Source organism: Lynx rufus, unplaced genomic scaffold (assembly GCF_022079265.1).
Source record: "Lynx rufus isolate CCGP_SWC_20201006 ecotype Redwood Valley unplaced genomic scaffold, mLynRuf1.p SCAF_4, whole genome shotgun sequence".
Taxonomy (NCBI): domain Eukaryota; kingdom Metazoa; phylum Chordata; class Mammalia; order Carnivora; family Felidae; genus Lynx; species Lynx rufus.
Window position 1 is genome coordinate 54,032,534 of NW_025814856.1, and position 16,550 is coordinate 54,049,083.

Here is a 16,550-nt window from a genome sequence, read left to right on the forward strand (position 1 = left end):
TCAAATGTGTCAATAACTTAAATTAGAAAATCTGCTTAATAAAAAGGAATCAGTGCTCAGAATAGAAAATTTGAAAAGATAAAGAATCTGCCCCCACCCCGAAGCCAGTACAGGAAAAGGCTATTTTTAAAGCTAAAAATTGTTTATTTTTCTTTTCTCACTTCTCTGTTCTCATTAATTCTAGAACTGGTATTTGTGGGATTTTGTTTCAATTGTATGAATTTTTCTGTCCTAGTTCTTATTCTTGATAAATGTATGCTTAGTTTTTTTCCCCATTATGACGGAAAAATAATTAACTTGAGTAGCTTCTAATTGGGAGCCAGTTTGCTAATGACCTTTTCCTGGGGGATGGCGTTGAACACCCCCCCCCCCCAACCAGCTTCGGCCCCGAGCCAGCAGGGTGGGCCGGGGGTTCTGTGGCAGTGCTGACCCTGAGGAAGGTTAACTGCTGTGAGGAACAGATTGCCCCACTGGAAACAGTCCAGGGTTACACTGGCCTTGGGGAAACTGCGTATTTCCTCACGTGAAAAAATGGGGTTTTCAAGATTGATGAGATATGCAAGGGGCATGTGTAAACATCAGCTGTTTTCCTAGGACAGTCACCTTGACCTCCCCACCCATTTGGGGTCCACTGTGGAGACCGCCTGGAGGAAGCACAAATGAGAAGAATAGGGAGGCCATGCAACCTGGTTTGTGTCCCCACTTTGCTGCTCCCTGGCTATACAACCTGCGGGGGGGGGGGGGCGGAATTCCTCCACTGCATTGAGAGTCAGTTTCTACATCTGTAAAATGGGCATAATATTCTGTTCCTCACAGGCCTGTTCTAAAGGTAAGTAGGAGCAGGACCCACATGGCAGCTATGACATCTTCCTGGAGGTCCCATGGATGCCCTCCAAGCTCAGGAAGGTCGGCTATGGGTCAGGCCCAGAGCAAGCAGACATTGTCCCACTGAATCCTCCATTGCCTTCCTAGAACTAAGGTATCTACCCAAGCTTGTGAACGAGGATGGCAGAGGCAGGGCTCTAAACCTGGCTGCCCTCTCCTTTCTACTACAAGCTCACCTTTCCCTCCTTGGCCATCTCAGGATAAAGGCTGGAGCCCACGCAGGTTTTCCCATCAGGCTTTTATTATAAAGAAGGTTCCAGAGCTTCCCAGCCACCCCCTCCAGCCCAGCCCCCACGGGCTCGGAGCCAGTCCCAGTGCTGGCTGGGTCTGCTGCAGGGGGAGCCGGGTCAGCCACGGAGGGTTGCTTCTGACAGGAACAGAATGGGTGATTTTTTTTCAGGCCTTTGGGGGGGGGGGTCTCTGCCAGGTCTGCCTGTCCTCTGGAACAGTCATTTCCAGTGTTATGTTGGGAGCCCCTAGGGACCCCTCCCCGGGTCCTCTGCACAAGCGGCAGCTATTCACAGTTGGCGCGTGAGAAGTTTTTTAATATATAAAAGCTTTAAAAAAAAAAAAAAGTGGTGCTATCTTTAGAAACACTTCCAGCAAGATCAAGTAGCCCAGCTACAGCCTTGGTGCAACTTAGCCCCCTCCCCTCCCTTCAGCACCTGTCCCCTCGTCCTCTGCCCGCCCCAGCTTGTGGGAAAGCCCACGGAGCCTGCCCACGGGCCGTGGGCACTGCCCACTCCACCAGCAGCCGCTCAAGCAACCACAATCTGACACCGCTTGAAACCGTGTGCCACCAGAGTCCTCTCTGGGTGACAGCAGACGGAGACAACATTGTGGCGGCCGACGCAGAAACCGATCCAGGGCTGGTGCAAGGAGGCCTCCCCTCTGCCACATTGGATGAGGTAGTGTTTCCGGCTGCGGCCTCTGGGCCGGGGGGCTCTGCTTGAGGGCGCTGGGCCATGTAGGGCAGGGCTTCAGCAGCAGTGGTGGTGGTGGCAGAGCTGGGGGTGGGGAGGCTCTGGCCAGGCTGTGCTGGCGGGGGGCAGGGGCTGGGGGTGGGTGGGCGGCAGGAGCCTTACCAGGCACTGGCTGCAGCTTTCAAGTCCCCAGTCCAGAGATCAGGTCTGGGGGCAGGTGGGAGGGGCCAGAAAGAGGTGCCCAAGGGGCCAGGGCTGGGGGGTTCCTCTGCCAGGCTCAGAGGGGCCCTTCCATTCCCCCCTCCCCAGAAGCTGACTCTGCTCAGTCATTTCCCAGCCGCAGTCAGAGGCACGGGGATCAAAGTGAAGTCGAGGGCAGCGTGTCCCTCCCCAGCACCGTCTCCCACAGGCTCAGGCCTCACTGTAGCACTCATAGATGTTGTCCTCCATCAGAGCCACCACCTGCTCAAACTTGTGCTGCAGCTGGGTCCTCCGGGCAGTGGGGTTCGCCTCCAAGGCAGTCATGATCTGACAGGGAAGCAGGGGGCAGCTGGGTCACAGCCCGAGGCCCTGGGCCCCAGAGGCTCCCACCACAGTGGGGGAACAATCTACTCGCTGCCTGATTTCTACTGCTGGCAACCAACACCTAAAGCGCAAATGTCCTGGGATGTGAATACTTGAGCAGGAAACTTTCCTGGGGTTTTCCTGAGCAGAGTGCAGGTGGGCAGGGCAGAAAGCCGGGGGGGGGGGGGGGGCGCCATGACCCCAGGCCCGCAGGGGTACTCACCTGTGTGCGATACCTCTTGGCATATTTGTAGATCTCAGCCATGGCCACGTTGGTGTTGAACTCGTTCTGGTATTTCTGTAAGGAAGCAGGTGGGAGTGGGGAGGGGTGGTTAACCCACACTTCAAAACAGGCCCTGGCCCAGCCCCAACGCTTCCACACAAGCCCCCAGCTTCCCACAGCCCCTCCTTGGGGGTCAGGTCCCGAGCCCACAGGGCCCCTCTGGAGCCCGCCGCACCCGCGACTCCTCGGCCAGGTGCGCGTTCATCTCCTGCTCGCTGAGCGGCGTCATGTCGTGGATCTGCTTGTAATAGCGCTGCACGATCTTCCGGTACTCAGGAATCTCCTTGGCATAGAGGAGCTTGTTGGTCGGAGAATCCTGGGCAGAGAGGAGTGGGGCGGCAGCCAGATAAGGCGGCGGGCGGAGACCAGATCTGTCTGTTTCTGGACAAGCCCTCGTCCGTCGGCCACACAAAGGGCCCCATCACTTTGGACCAGGGGCTCTTTGCCCCCTCCCAGTGCTGCCCTTTGGCATGGAACCCCTGCCCTATTTTCTATGGGACTGAAGGGGGAACCACTCCCTTTAGGGGGAAAAGTGCACAGGCTCTGCGCCAACTCTTTGTCGCACGCTGGCTGTTTCGTTTGTATCCTCGCTTAGGGTTATGGGTCTTGGTGGCTAAGATTGTTGGAAGCCCGATTGCTGGCTCAGTGGAATATTTCCCACTGCATGTTTCCAACGCCTGAAAGCAAAACGCGCCAAGTACGCTCCCAGTTCTTTGTCACGGGCATCCTGCCTACGGAGACCGTATGTGAGAAGTGATGGCATTCTCTCTCTCTCATGGCCTCTGAAAGTCATGGGCTGAAGGTAGGGCCGTGCACCCGCCATCCTGTAGTGCCTGGTCTAATTATACCATCTCGTTAATGTTCACAGCAGCCAGCATTGTCCCCCGCCTCCCTGCCCCTGGCCAGGTAGTTCCCTCTGCCTAGAATGCAGTTCTCCCTCCTCTCCACTCTCTAAAACCAGCCGGATCCTCCCCCTGCAGAGCTCTTGGGGATATCCCTCCCATGTGCATCTCAGAGGTCTTGGTCACCTGTTCCCCTCTGCCCACTCTTTCACTCAGTGCCCACTCAGAGGCTCTTGACCATCAGGACTGCTACTTGGAGCCTGGCTGATTCCTTCATGATACTGTACCTGACCAAGCAGGTTTCCCACATTGATACTGGCTTCCCCGGGCCTGGCCCTATGGCCTAAATGTTGGAAGGTGGTGCTGGGCACACCTGAGGCAGGTGCAGGGTTTCTGACCACAGGGGCCAGTTTCTGGGCACCTGCCTCTGTTGGAACATCCCTGCTCATCCCATGTCCCCACCACCCCCCCTTCGCCCCAGCCATGAGTTCCTTGGGTTCCTCTCCCAGGAAGATCTGAGGCCCATGCACCCCACCTGGGCACCCTCCTCCCACTCTGACAGTGGGCTGCCCACCCCAGGAGCAGCAGACCTTGCCCAGCTGGAGGTCGGAGATGGAGCAGGCATCAATGAAAGCCTGAGCAATGACAGAGAGGCAGGCGTCGATGTGGTCTGTCTTGTCAATGTCGAAGACAAACTGGGGGTTCTTCAGAATGTTTACCCAGAACCGGAGAGGAAGGCTATGGGAAGGGAGTGATGGAGATGGGGTGAGGGGTGGGGCAGCAAAGGAAGTGGTCGTTGAGGGGTTCGAAGGAGGGAGGCAGCCAGGCCCAGAGGACAGGCTGGCTTTACCCCCTGCCCCCCCAAGGCCAGAGGGGCTTAGACCCAAGACGGAACCTCCGTTTGTTCATCCATAAATCGTGTTGATGATCATCTCTGCCAGCTGTAGCAGCTGAGGGGCCAAGAGCCGGGTTTCTGGCATGCAGCGGGCAGGACACTGGGGCAGGGGCTGCAGGCCCAGGCTACCTTCATACCCGCTCCCAACCCCCCACAGAACCTTCTGCTCTCACAAGGGAGCCTCAAGCCAAGTCCTGGTTCTCATTAGAAGAACCCCCCCCCCCAACCCTGCCCTGCCTGGCAGCACATGGCTCCTCCTCCCAGCCCTTGCACGGCAGGAGGAAGTCCACCATTAGCTGGGGCCACTGAGCAGCCAGAAAGAGCTGAGGGAGGGCAGGGCCTGGATCTTTGGCCTTGGTCTCAGGAGGCCAGAGAGAGTTGGTAGTGCCCCCACCCCAGGGCCACCCACTGACTCAGCAGCTTGGAGTGGAGGACCCTCCCCCAGAGGTCTGAGAAGCCCCTGCAGCTGCACAGAAACTTCTAGGCATCATTTTTACTGAGGTTCAGGCTGAAGTTTTCAACAAGTTGTGGGGTTCTGTGACCTGGAAAGCCTTAAAGGAAGGCTATGAACTGGGTATAGGAGTCAGATCTCGTGGGTTTGAGCCCGGTTCTGCCACTGCAAGGGCTGTGTGATCTTGGGTGGGCACTGCTCTGTGAGCCTTGTGCTTCTCATCTGTCAAATGGAGCTGAGGGTACCCGCCCAAGAGGGGTGGAAGAGAGAAATGATGGTAAGGACAAAACTTATACAATGCTTGCTTTTAGTTAATTCTTACAATTAAGGTGGGTCACTTTTATTGCCCTGGTTTTACAGCTGGGAATACTAAAGCACAGAGAGGTGAAGTCACTTATCCAAAGTCACACAGCTAGGAAGCGGCAAAAGAGGAACTGAATCCAGGCAGGTGGACTGAGAGACCAGGGTCTGAACTGCTGCACTATTGCTGCCCACGTTGAAACAATGAAGCCGCACATCCCTCCCTGCCTGCCCGCCGCCCACACACCATTGGCCCACCAACCTGTTGGTCTTCCATATGTGTAGAGTGTCAGGATCTGAGATCCCCCTCTTCTCAGCCTGCTCCTCCAGGAAGTCAAAGAAGTACTTGACGGCCAGTGGTGGCTTGTCTTCACGGATGCTCAGGATGGCCTTGAACAGGTCATCCAGAAACTTCTGCAGTGTGCCCTGCAGAGGAGTGGGGTGGCTACGGTCAGCCTAGGGCCATGTGGGGAGGGGAGTGTGCACCTCTCCTAGCTCGGAGTGCTTGGGATGGTGAATGGGAAAGCCATAATACTATCAGGCTGGTCACCTAACTTCTCTGGACCTTGGTTTTCTTCTCTGTGAAATAGGTTGGTGAAATTCTCCTCCCAGGGGTACTGAAAGGACTAATCCAAATACTGGAGCACAAAGCGGGGAATGGGTAAGGCCACCTGAGCTATGTGACCTTGGGGGCAGTACTGACCCCTCTGGGCCTCTGCTGCCCTGTTACTTTGGCTAATACAGAAATTGTCTGTTAGGCACCTTTCATGGCTGTGAGCAAATCACTCCCCAGGAGGAGCACAAAGCCCTCAGCCTCTCGTGCAGGGAGCCTTTCTGCCCCCACAGAACTCTACCCCCCCACCATACCCAGGCATGTGCACATAGCTGGCCCGTTGACAGGGAGGAGAGGTGAGGCCCACCTTGGTGGACAGCAGGCGAGTCAGGTAGATCTCTGGTAGCACCTTCTTGCGGTGGCTCTGCCGGTGGGACTTCTTGGGCTCTGCCAGCTCGTCCGTGGGCAACACCTAGGAGGCCGGGAAGGGGGCCAGTCCAGCACCTGGTACCACCCTTGGCCATCCTGTGGGCAGTCTAATCCCACAACCCACAGGTATCTAGCTCCACATGCGCTTTGTGGTGCCCAAGGGATGAGGGTGATTCTGGGACCTACCCTCTGCTCCCTAGTCCCCAGCCTTTCCCAGGGCTGGGAATGTTTTCCCCAGAGGCCTAGGGTGGCAGGAAGCCAAGTCCACACCCGGTGAGGGCGGGCGCCCCCAGGGCCAGAGGCCGGGCACTTACCAGATGGAAATACTTCTCCGTGTCCAAGTCTTTCACTGTGAGATGGAAAACACAATAAATAAACAAGAGAGAGGAGGGGAGACAAACAGAAATGGAGACATTAAGATGGAGAGAAGCAAGAGAGAGAGATCCAGAGAGACACCGAGAATGAGATAGAGGCAGTGAGAAACAGACACATGAGAAAGGAGAAACAGAGGGACAGAGAGAGAGTCAACAGATGGACAGGGGAAAGACCCTCAGAGGGGAAAAGGCTGGCTGCCCTCACCCCCTCCACTGCCCAACCCAGACCTCCTAAGTTGTGGGGACAGGCCCAAGGTCCTGCTCCTGACCTCAGGAGGGGACCCTGAGATGCCGGGAGCCGAGGACCCCATGCCTGGCAGCTGGGCCTGGGGAGCCTGAGGGTGTGGATGGGGGGTGGAATTGAGGCAGGGACACAGCCTGAAGCCCAGATGGACAGACCAGCTCCCCCTCCAGCCTGGCAGCTGCCCAGACCTCTTGAAACCACATCCCGCCCTTTTGGGGCCTCTCTCTGGCTGCCCGCAGGATACTAGCCTGAGGAGGCCTGGCCACAGGCCCTGCCCAAGCAGTACTGGGGCAGAGGGGCTGGCCTGGCCCTTGCCCCAACCAAGGAGACAATAGTCTGGCCCAGTCCTGCCTCTTAAAGCCTCAGGTTCCCTATGATGACTGCTCAGAAAGCCCAGGCCTGGCCTAGACACCCTCCCCATGTCCACCGGTGCTACCTCGGCCCAGTGTGTTGTCCTTCTTGTCTGTGAGGCTCATGGCCAGGGAGGCACCTTCGGGGATCTGACAGGAGGGGAGAGGCCGAGGTCAGAGGTCAGAAGTTAGGGAGGGTGGAAGTGGGGGATGGGTGGGGCCGGGGCCCTCACCTTGTAGTGGGCCAGTGTGTTGAGCTTCTTACGGCCATCTTCCACCACAGACGTGTCATCCAGGTCCCGGAGGATATAGCTCTGTGTGCTCGAGGCGAACCACTCTGGGGGCAGGGAGCAGGGTGTCAGGGGCGGGGAGCTGGCTGGAGGGCGCAGCACCAGCCTGGGCCCCCCAGGGAGAGGTCTCTTGCTCTCTCTGTGGAACCCAGGGCAAGCCATGCCTCTCTCTGAGCCTCTATTTTTCCATCTGTAGAATGGGGAGGAGGAAAAAGATCCAGAGGAGAGGGTATGGTGGGCACAGAGCAGGTTTAGAAATGTCCTCATTTTTGACATCGTTACTTTATTAATGCCAATGAAATAAAAGGTACCACGTGTGAAAGGGATCACATACCTTCCATGACCCCACTGTCCTTAGGTACAGACTCTGCCCTTCCAGGATCTGGGTGACTGAGTGCCTGCCCAACCTCATCACCTACCCTATCCTGGCCCCGGCCTACCAGCCCTGGTGAGCAACCTGCTGTGAACAGTCACTGCACCTAGCACCTATTTATCATTAGAACCTGGTGCTTGCAACAGGGCCTGGACAGACCAGGTGCTATGAAAAGCCTGTGGTCATAGAACGAATGTTCTTAGCTTTTTGGTCTAACTAGAACTCCTATGCATCCTTCAAAACCCACTCCAACTCCCCCTCCTTGAGGAAGCCTTTCCTGAATACTTTTTGCTGTTGTTTGCAGCTTGCTCACACTGCAGTACCCGTCTCCCTGCCAGAATAGGAGCTCCCTGGTGATGGGCATCTTGTCTGATCATCCATCTCCATGTCCCCGGTGCCTCAGTTAACGTACATTCGCTAACTGAAAGGAGTATACAACCAAGGCAAGGGACAGCTCCCGCTGGAGCAGCCCAAAGGCTAAGGCCCGCCACCCGGCCCCTGCCCACCGAGGTCAACGTCCTCCGCGCGTGGCCACTGAGAGTAGGGCACATTCTTGCAGAAGGCTTCCAGAATCTTCTCTTTGACCTGTGTCAGCGTGTCTGTGTCCATGGCCCGCACACTCAGCGAGTCCATGCCACAGCCCTGGAAGGACACGTTCAGGTTCTGCATGAGACAAGAGAAGACAGTCAGCAAGTCCCTTCCATCGCTACCCAGGGCCCAGGCAAGGCAACAGCCTGCCCAGGACGGCTGGGTCACGATTAAGGTCAGGATGCTCCGGGCATGCGGGTTCCCCTCCCAGTCAGCCTGGGAGATGGTTCCCACCTTGCTGCCCAGCTAGCTGCCCTGGTCCTGCCCAACTCACCCGGGGCTTGGCCTCAATGTTCTCCCGCAGCAGCCACTCCTCGTTGAGTGTGTAGCGGGCCTTGCCTGTGATGGCATCAATGGAGCCCTTGTTGATCTGCTGCTTGATGGCGCACAGGAGCAGGAAGAATGGCTCCCCAACTGTTTCCTGGGGTGTGCACAGGGCTGTCAGAGGCCCAGCCTGCCAAGCCCAGCCCAGCCCAGCCCGCACTGCCTCCCTGCCCACCCTCCATGTTCCAGGTCCCAAGCCTTTGGCCATGCTGTGGCCCCCACCTTGAATGCCTTCACCACCCCTTCCGCTAACACCTCCACACTGTGTAACATCCTCCTTTTGGATCCTGGTGTCATTCTCCCCACATCTCCCTGCCTCCTGTCCACTACACCCCCTCCCGCCCCCTGTGTCTCCATGGATTCTAAGGTGGAAAACCACCGTCTGGGGGCAGGCACATTCATTTGGTCATCCCAGCAACTCTTCCAGGCATGGGATATCCCCCTCGCTGCTGAGGCTCAGAGAGGACAATCAACCTTCCCAGGGTCACCCAGTGGGGAGGTAGCAGAGCTAGACTCGAGCCCCCAGATCAGCTGGCTCCCAGGCCCGTGACTCTGCTAAGCCACCCAGGGTGCGTTTAGGGAGAACTAGAACACGGAATGTGGTGTCAAATCACAAGCTGGTGAGTAGAGAGAGTCTTGGGCCAGGCTGGGCCTCATACCCCAACCCTCCCGCTAAGCCCTCAGACCTGAGCTTAGGGTTGCCTCTTCCAGGAAGCCACCTTGAGCCCTGTAACCGGGTCCAAGGCATCGGTGGTGGAGTGCCACTGTGTGGCATTTATCGCTCTGTATTTTAATTGCCATTTCCACACCTGTCCGCTCTAAGCCTGGGGGAATCTTAAGGGCTGGGACTGGGCCTGATTTATCATGTGAACTCAGAGCTGTGGCCCAAAGGCACGCAAGGGAGGGTTTGATGACCAAGACAGCAATCTTCCAGAACAAAGCCCGGTGACAGTCTCTGTTCTGCCCTGAGCTTGCTCCGAGCCCCTACAGGAAGCCAGGCCAGGCCTTCCCTGAGCCTCAGTTCCCCTGTCTGTATAATGGACCCTCTAGGACTCTCCTTGCTCCCTGAGCCCCTCTTTCCTCATCTGCACAAAGATGACAGAGTTGACGTGACATGGGCTTGGGAGGTGGTGGTCCCCGCTGCCCTGGTGGTGCAGCTCCGCCCCCCTTACCCGCAGACAGCTGTACATGCAGATGGACATCCAGTTGGTGAGCATCTTCTCAACCACAGACTCTGTGCGCCGCAACATGAGCTTAGGGTTCTTGGCAGCCGAGGCGTCGATGAGGTCCACCAGCAGCTCCTTCATGATGCCCGTGTAGTACTCGAGCTTGCCGTGGAGCGCAATGGTCAGCAGGGAGGCCAGGCTGCACCTGCGGGTGGGTGTGGGGCATCAGCACTGGCTGCAGCCAGAGGCCCTGGGATCTGAGGAGTGGGAGGAGGGGGTGCCGGTGTTGCCTCGTGGGCCTGGCGAGCCCAGGTATGCCTGTGTGGGTGGTGCCTGGCGATGGGTGGGCACAGCTCAAACCCACCTGGAGAAAGGGCCATTTCTCTAGCATCCACAGTAACCACTGTGCCCACGAGCCTAGACCTTGGGCATCCAGGCCCAGAAAAGTCAGGAAAGGGCCTGGTGCTGGGTAGATGTCCATTGCCTAGCGGGCAAGGTGATTTGCAAACTGCCCCACCCAACCCAGGACGGGCTGTGTGGCCTCTGACAGGCCCCTGTCCCTCTCCCAGAGCCTTGCAGCCTGACCTGTCACGCACTGCAAAGTCTTTCTGCTGCTCCAGCGCATGCACGAAAACAATGAGGAAGTGCTTATTGTTGAGCAATGAGGAGAACAGGCTGATCCCCTCTTCCATGTTGGGCCGGCAGCTTTCCGGGATCTGCGGAAGCAATTGGTGCTGGGGAGTCCACAGGGGTTTGGTGCCTCTACCAGGCCTAGGAGTCAGCACTTATAATGCCCTGAATGTCTCCTTGAATGCCTCCTGGGATGGGGAGCTCACCACCTTTTCATGGTAGAGGTCTCTTAACTCCCCATGACTGGGAATAACGGCTCAATTGAGCTGAAAAATGGGGCTCACAGAAGGTCAAAGGTGCCTGGAGGTAACCCAGATTCCTTCTACGTGAGAACCTCTCATTTTCCATTCTCTAAGCAGCAGATGGAGTGGGATATCCAGAAGGGCCCAATCCTCTCTCCTCACTACCTGGCTTAGGGTCAGCACTTACCACACCCTGAATGGACACTTGAATGCCTCCTGGGATGGAGGGCTCATTATCTTGCAATAACTGACTCCTTCCTCCCAACTCCTGGTGATTCGGACCCATGGATCAGATGAACAGGAAAGCGGGGCCCAAAGAGGGGTGGGTTGGTTCTAAGTCATGCACCTGCATGGGGTACTCACCTTCCATTCTCCCAGCAATGGGTGGGTCTCCTGCACCGGGGCACTGCCCTGGGAGTTGAGGGTCTGGGAGGGCAGCACATAACGTTCTTCATAGAGAGAGGAACACTGTAGGGGCAGACCACCCCCCAGCATCTCAGCAGGGCTGCGTCTCCCCTCACCAGCACACAAGGGCCGCTCAACAAATGCAAAGGGATGCCTTGTCAAGGAAGAAGAGGCAGTAGGCCATGCGCAGGGCCTTAAGGGTCCAGAGACCCAAGGGGCTTCATGGGGGAAAGGAAAGGGTGGAACCTCACGACACAAGGTGTGGCAATGCACAAGGCTTAAGAGGAAGCAAAAGCAGCTCGGTGGGGAACAGGAGAAAGCGCAGAGAGGCCAGCGGGAACTACAGCGTGGCCTTGTTTGGGCTGCCGCAGGGTAAACAGTGCAGAAGGGCAAAAAGCAGGGTAGTGGACACCAGCACATATGCTCTTGCTGGGCCCGGGAAGGGGGGGACAGGGCAGCAGCCCCTGGAACGCAAAGAGGGGTGGGAGGCTTGAGGTAGAGTCCCGTGGGCAGGAGGAGGGGACGTGGAGACCAAAAGCCTGACTGGGAAGGGGCCCATCAGTGCTGAGAGAGGCTGGGGGGGCGGGCACTGGGGGCTAGGAGAGCCCCCTTAGTGAAGGGAGAGGCAGGCCCTACCCGCCAGGAGAGTGGGGCTAAGAGCCGGCTTCCATACGGACAGTTAAACATCAAATGAATAGAGAAGAAGAGTGAGAGGAGAAACTGGGACCCCTCCCTTGGCAAGCGAGGGCAGATAGCCAGGGCTGCCATAAATGCGCATGCAGGTTACGCATTGCTCACGGGGTCCACGTAGCACCAAGTTTTCCCATCTGCTTAAAAGTGCCCTCTAGGTTGGCATGGCTCAGAAAAAGATCAAGGAACCCCTGAGGTGACTGGCAAGGGTGCCGGCTGACCTTAGGGAAGAAGGTGCGGGTCACAAAGTGCTTATACTCCAGGAAAGGGATGCCCTGGCTGCGGTTCAGCTCCTTGGTCAGATCAGTCATGTCTGTCTGCAGCTCGGCAAACCCTGGTGGATAGGCAGGGAGCTGTGAATAGATCCTGAACCCATTCCCCAGATGGGAAAGCCAAGGTCCACAGTCCCGCATGCTCCCCACCCACTACCTTTTCGGATTTCCTCTCGGATCTGAGATTCCATCTCCTCCATCTGCAGCAGAGTCTTCTGCCAGTAGCGCTCTGCACGGCGGCTCTTGGTACAGAAGACAAACAGGGCTGCAGGCAGTAGAGAGGCAGGTCAGGCCTGGAAAGCCCTTTGGAAAACAGTTGTCGGCACATGGCAGTGTGCAGGGCCTGGGCCTGGAGTGAGAGGTCCTGCTGGCTTCCTGCTCCTCTGGGCAGGGTGTGGGAAGGTGGACGGTTGCCCCGGCCTACAGTCCTCCCCTCCCTGGTGGGCTGAAAACTCCTACAGGGTAAAGGGTTGGGGAACGCCCTGGAAAATAACTCTGATGTCCCATTCTTATAAAAAGAAGTGGTGTGTGTGTGTGTGTGTGTGTGTGTGTGTGTGTGTGTTTAAACTAGTGGTAAACATTATAAAATAAAGGTAGTGGGTCAAACACTTAGAAAGCAAGTATGAAGAGTAAGACAAAAGTAGTAAAATTAATTAAAATACGATAATTAGCTAAGAGATACATAAAACAGATGTAAAGTGTGTCATCAAAAATATAAAATGGGGGAGAGTAAAAATATAAAGCTCTGGAATGTGCTCAAAATTGACTTAATATCAACTTAAAAGAGACTCTTGTTATAGGGGTGACTGGGTGGCTCAGTTGGTTAAGTGTGCGATTTTAGTTCAGGTCATGATCTCGCTGTTTGTGAGTTTGAACCCTGTGTCGGGCTCTGTGCTGACAGCTCAGAGCCTGGGGCCTGCTTCGGATCCTGTGCCTCCCTCTCCCCCTGCCCTTCCCCTCCCCTGCCCATGCTCTGTCTCTCTCTCTTTCCAAAATAAACATCAAAAAAATTTTTTTAAAGAAACTGTTATAAACCTAAGATGTTATATGTGAACCTTGCAGTTACCACAAAGAAAAAACTTATATAAAATACACAAAAGAAAAAAATCTAAGCACACCACTAAAGAAAGCTGTCAGACCACAAGGGAAGAGAGCAAAAGAAGTAAGGAACAGAGAAAAACTACAAAAATAGCCAGAAAATAATGAAATGGCAATAAGTATGTACCTATCGATAATTACTTTAAATATAAATGGACTGAATTCTCCAATGAAAAGACATGGATGAACGGATACAAACCAACACAAAAACAAGATGCATCTATCTGCTGCCCATGAGAGACTCATTTCAGAAGTGTGGGGACACAGGCTAAAAGTGAAAAGAATATTCCATGCAAATGGAAACGTAAAAAAAGCTAAGGTAGCAATACTTCCATCAGACACAATAGATTTTAAAACAGAGTCAATCCAACAAGAGAATATAACATTTGTAAATATTTCTGCACCCAACATGGAAGCACCTAAATATACAAGGCAATATTAACAAGCCTAAATGGAGAAGCAGACAACAACATAATAATAGTCGGGGACTTTAACACCCCACCTACATCAATGGATAGACAACACAGACAGAACATCAATAAGGAAACATCATCCTTAAATGACGCACTGGACCAGCTGAACTTAACAGATATATACAGAACACTCCATCCAAAAACAGCAAGTGACACCTTGCTCAGTCTGGGTGGCTCAGTCTGTTGAGCATCTGATTCTTGATTTTGGTTCAGGTCATGATCTCATGGTCGTGAGATAGAGCCCCATATCGGGCTCTGCATGGGCCTGAAGCCTGCTTAAGAGTCTTTCTCTCCCTCTCCCTCTCCCCTGCCCCTGCTCACATGCACTTTCTCCCTCTCAAAATAAAATAAAATCTCAGGGCGCCTGGGTGGCTCAGTTGGTTAAGCATCTGACTTCGAATCAGATGATCTCACAGTCCATGCGTTTAAGCCCTGCATCAGGCTCTGTGCTGACAGCGCAGAGCCTGGAGCCTACTTCAAGTTCTGTGTCTCCCTCTCACTCTGCCACTCCCCTACTCACGCTCTCTCTCTCTCTCTCTCTCTCAAAAATAAGTAAACATTAAAAAAATTTAAATAAAATCTCAAAAACTGCAAAATAGGGGTGCCTGGGTGGCGCAGTCGGTTAAGTGTCCGACTTCAGCCAGGTCACGATCTCGCAGTCTGTGAGTTCGAGCCCCGCGTCGGGCTCTGGGCTGATGGCTCAGAGCCTGGAGGCTGTTTCCGATTCTGTGTCTCCCTCTCTCTCTGCCCCTCCCCCGTTCATGCTCTGTCTGTCTCTGTCCCAAAAAAAATAAATAAAAAACGTTGAAAAAAAAATTAAAAAAAAAAAACAAAACGCAAAATACATAGTCTTTTCAAGTGCACATGGAACATTCTCTAGGATGGGTCACATATTAGGCTACAAAACAAGTCTCAATAAATTTAAGAAAACTGAAGTAATATTCAACATCTCTTCTGACCACAACAGCATGAAACTAGAAATTAATTACAAGTAGAAAATGGGAAAAGGCACAAACATGTAGAGACTAAGCAACATGTTACCGAACACCCAATGAGTAAATGAAGAAACCAAAGAGGAAGTAAAAAAAAAAAAAAAATACATGGAGGCAAATGAAAACAGAAGCATGGCAGTCCAAAATCTTTGGGTTGCAGAAAAAGCCATTCTAAGAGGGAAGTTCGCTAGTGATACAGGCCTCCTTCAGGAAATGAGAAGTCTCGAATGACCTAACTTTAAAGGAACTAGAAAAAGAACAAAGCCCAAAGTTAGTAGAAGGAAGGAAATAAAGATCAGAGGAGAAATAAATGAAATAGACTGAAAAACAATAGAACAGACCAATGAAACCGAGAGCTGGTTCTTTGATAAGAAACAAAATTGACAAACCTTTAGCCAGACTCATCCAGGAAAAAAAAAAAAAGGACTAAATTAAATCAGAAATGAAAACGGAGAAATTGCAACTGATACCACAGAAATATAAAAGATAACACTGTACGTTACACACCAACAAATTAGACAACTGAGAAAAAATGGATAAATTTCTAGAAATATACCTTTTAAGACTGAATAATTAATAGAAAATCTGAATATATTGATTACTAGTAATGAAATTAAATCAGTAATTTAAAAACTCCCCAAAACACAAAAGTCCAGATCCAAATGGCTTTACAGGTGAATTCTATCAAACATTTAAAGAAGAGTTAATCCCAATCCTCCTGATATTATTCCAAATAACTGAAGAGAAAGGAATACTTCCAGACTCATTTTATAAAGTCAAAACCAGATAGAGACTACAAAAAAAGAAAATTACAGGCCAATATCACTGATGAACAAAGGTGCAAAAAATATGCAAAAATATTAGCAAACCAAATTCAACAATACATTTAAAAAATTGTACACCATCGAGGTGCTTGAGTGGCTCAGTCAGTTAAGTGTCTGACTCTTGATTTTTGGTTCAGGTCATGATCTCACAGTACAAGGGATCAAGGCCTGCATCAGGCTCTGCGCTGACAACATGGACTCTGCTTGGAATTCCTCTCCCTCTCTCTCTGCCCTTCTCCCACTCATGCTCTCTCTCTCTTTCAAAATAAATAAATAAATAAATAAACTTTAAAAAAAAGGATCACACACCATGACTAAGTAGGATTCATTCCAGGAACACAAGGATGGTTCAACACCCACAAATCATACAACATGATACACCAAATTAACATGAAAATGAAGCTAGAAATCATATGATCATCTCAATGGACGCAGAAAGAGCCTTTGACAAAATTCAACATCTACTTATGATAAGAACTCTCAACAAAGTGGGTATAGTGGGAATGTACCTCAACATAATAAAGGCCATATAGGACAAACCCACAGCTAATATCAAACTCAATGGTGAAAAGCTGAAAGCATTTCCTCTAAGATCAGGAAGGATGCCCATTCTCATCAATCTTATTCAACATAGCACTTAGAAGTCCTAGCCACAGCAATTAGGCAAGAAAAAGAAATAAAAGGCGTCCACATTTGAAAGGAAGAAGTAAAACTGCCACAGTTTGCAGATGATATAACATATGTAGATAGTCCTAAAGATGCCACCAAAAAACCATTACAACTATTAAACGGATTCAGTTAAGTCACAGGATACAAAATTAACATACAGAAATCTACTGTGTTTCTATATACTAATAAAGAACAATTCAGAAAAAGAAATAAGAAAACAATACCATTTACAACTGCACCAAAAAGAATAAAATGCCTAGGAATAAATTTAACCAAGGGGGTAAGAAATCTGTACTCTGAAAACTGTAAGACATTGATGAGAAAAACTGAAGATGACACACAAAAAAAGGAGAGATATACCACGCTCATACCTTGGAAGAAGTATTGTTAAAATGCCCATACTACCCAAAGCAATCTACAG

At 52.5% G+C, this 16,550-nt stretch overlaps 1 protein-coding gene across 1 annotated transcript in view; it reads right to left on the reverse strand.

Annotated features, from left to right (window-relative positions):
- Positions 1–1,104: 1,104 nt before the first annotated feature.
- The window catches only part of PLXND1 (plexin D1), a 60,160-nt gene continuing 44,714 nt past the window's right edge, over positions 1,105–16,550 (reverse strand). Inside the window, exons 21-36 of the mRNA XM_047095818.1 lie at positions 12,231–12,338; positions 12,023–12,135; positions 11,070–11,174; positions 10,420–10,550; positions 9,841–10,039; positions 8,619–8,765; positions 8,263–8,419; positions 7,327–7,430; positions 7,180–7,243; positions 6,440–6,474; positions 6,064–6,168; positions 5,406–5,569; positions 4,088–4,235; positions 2,831–2,971; positions 2,596–2,670; positions 1,105–2,336 (exon numbers count right to left, since the gene is read on the reverse strand). Coding sequence (XP_046951774.1) covers positions 2,220–2,336; positions 2,596–2,670; positions 2,831–2,971; positions 4,088–4,235; positions 5,406–5,569; positions 6,064–6,168; positions 6,440–6,474; positions 7,180–7,243; positions 7,327–7,430; positions 8,263–8,419; positions 8,619–8,765; positions 9,841–10,039; positions 10,420–10,550; positions 11,070–11,174; positions 12,023–12,135; positions 12,231–12,338 — 1,913 coding nt within the window. The 3' untranslated portion in view covers positions 1,105–2,219. The remainder of the gene's footprint in view (positions 2,337–2,595; positions 2,671–2,830; positions 2,972–4,087; positions 4,236–5,405; positions 5,570–6,063; positions 6,169–6,439; positions 6,475–7,179; positions 7,244–7,326; positions 7,431–8,262; positions 8,420–8,618; positions 8,766–9,840; positions 10,040–10,419; positions 10,551–11,069; positions 11,175–12,022; positions 12,136–12,230; positions 12,339–16,550) is intronic.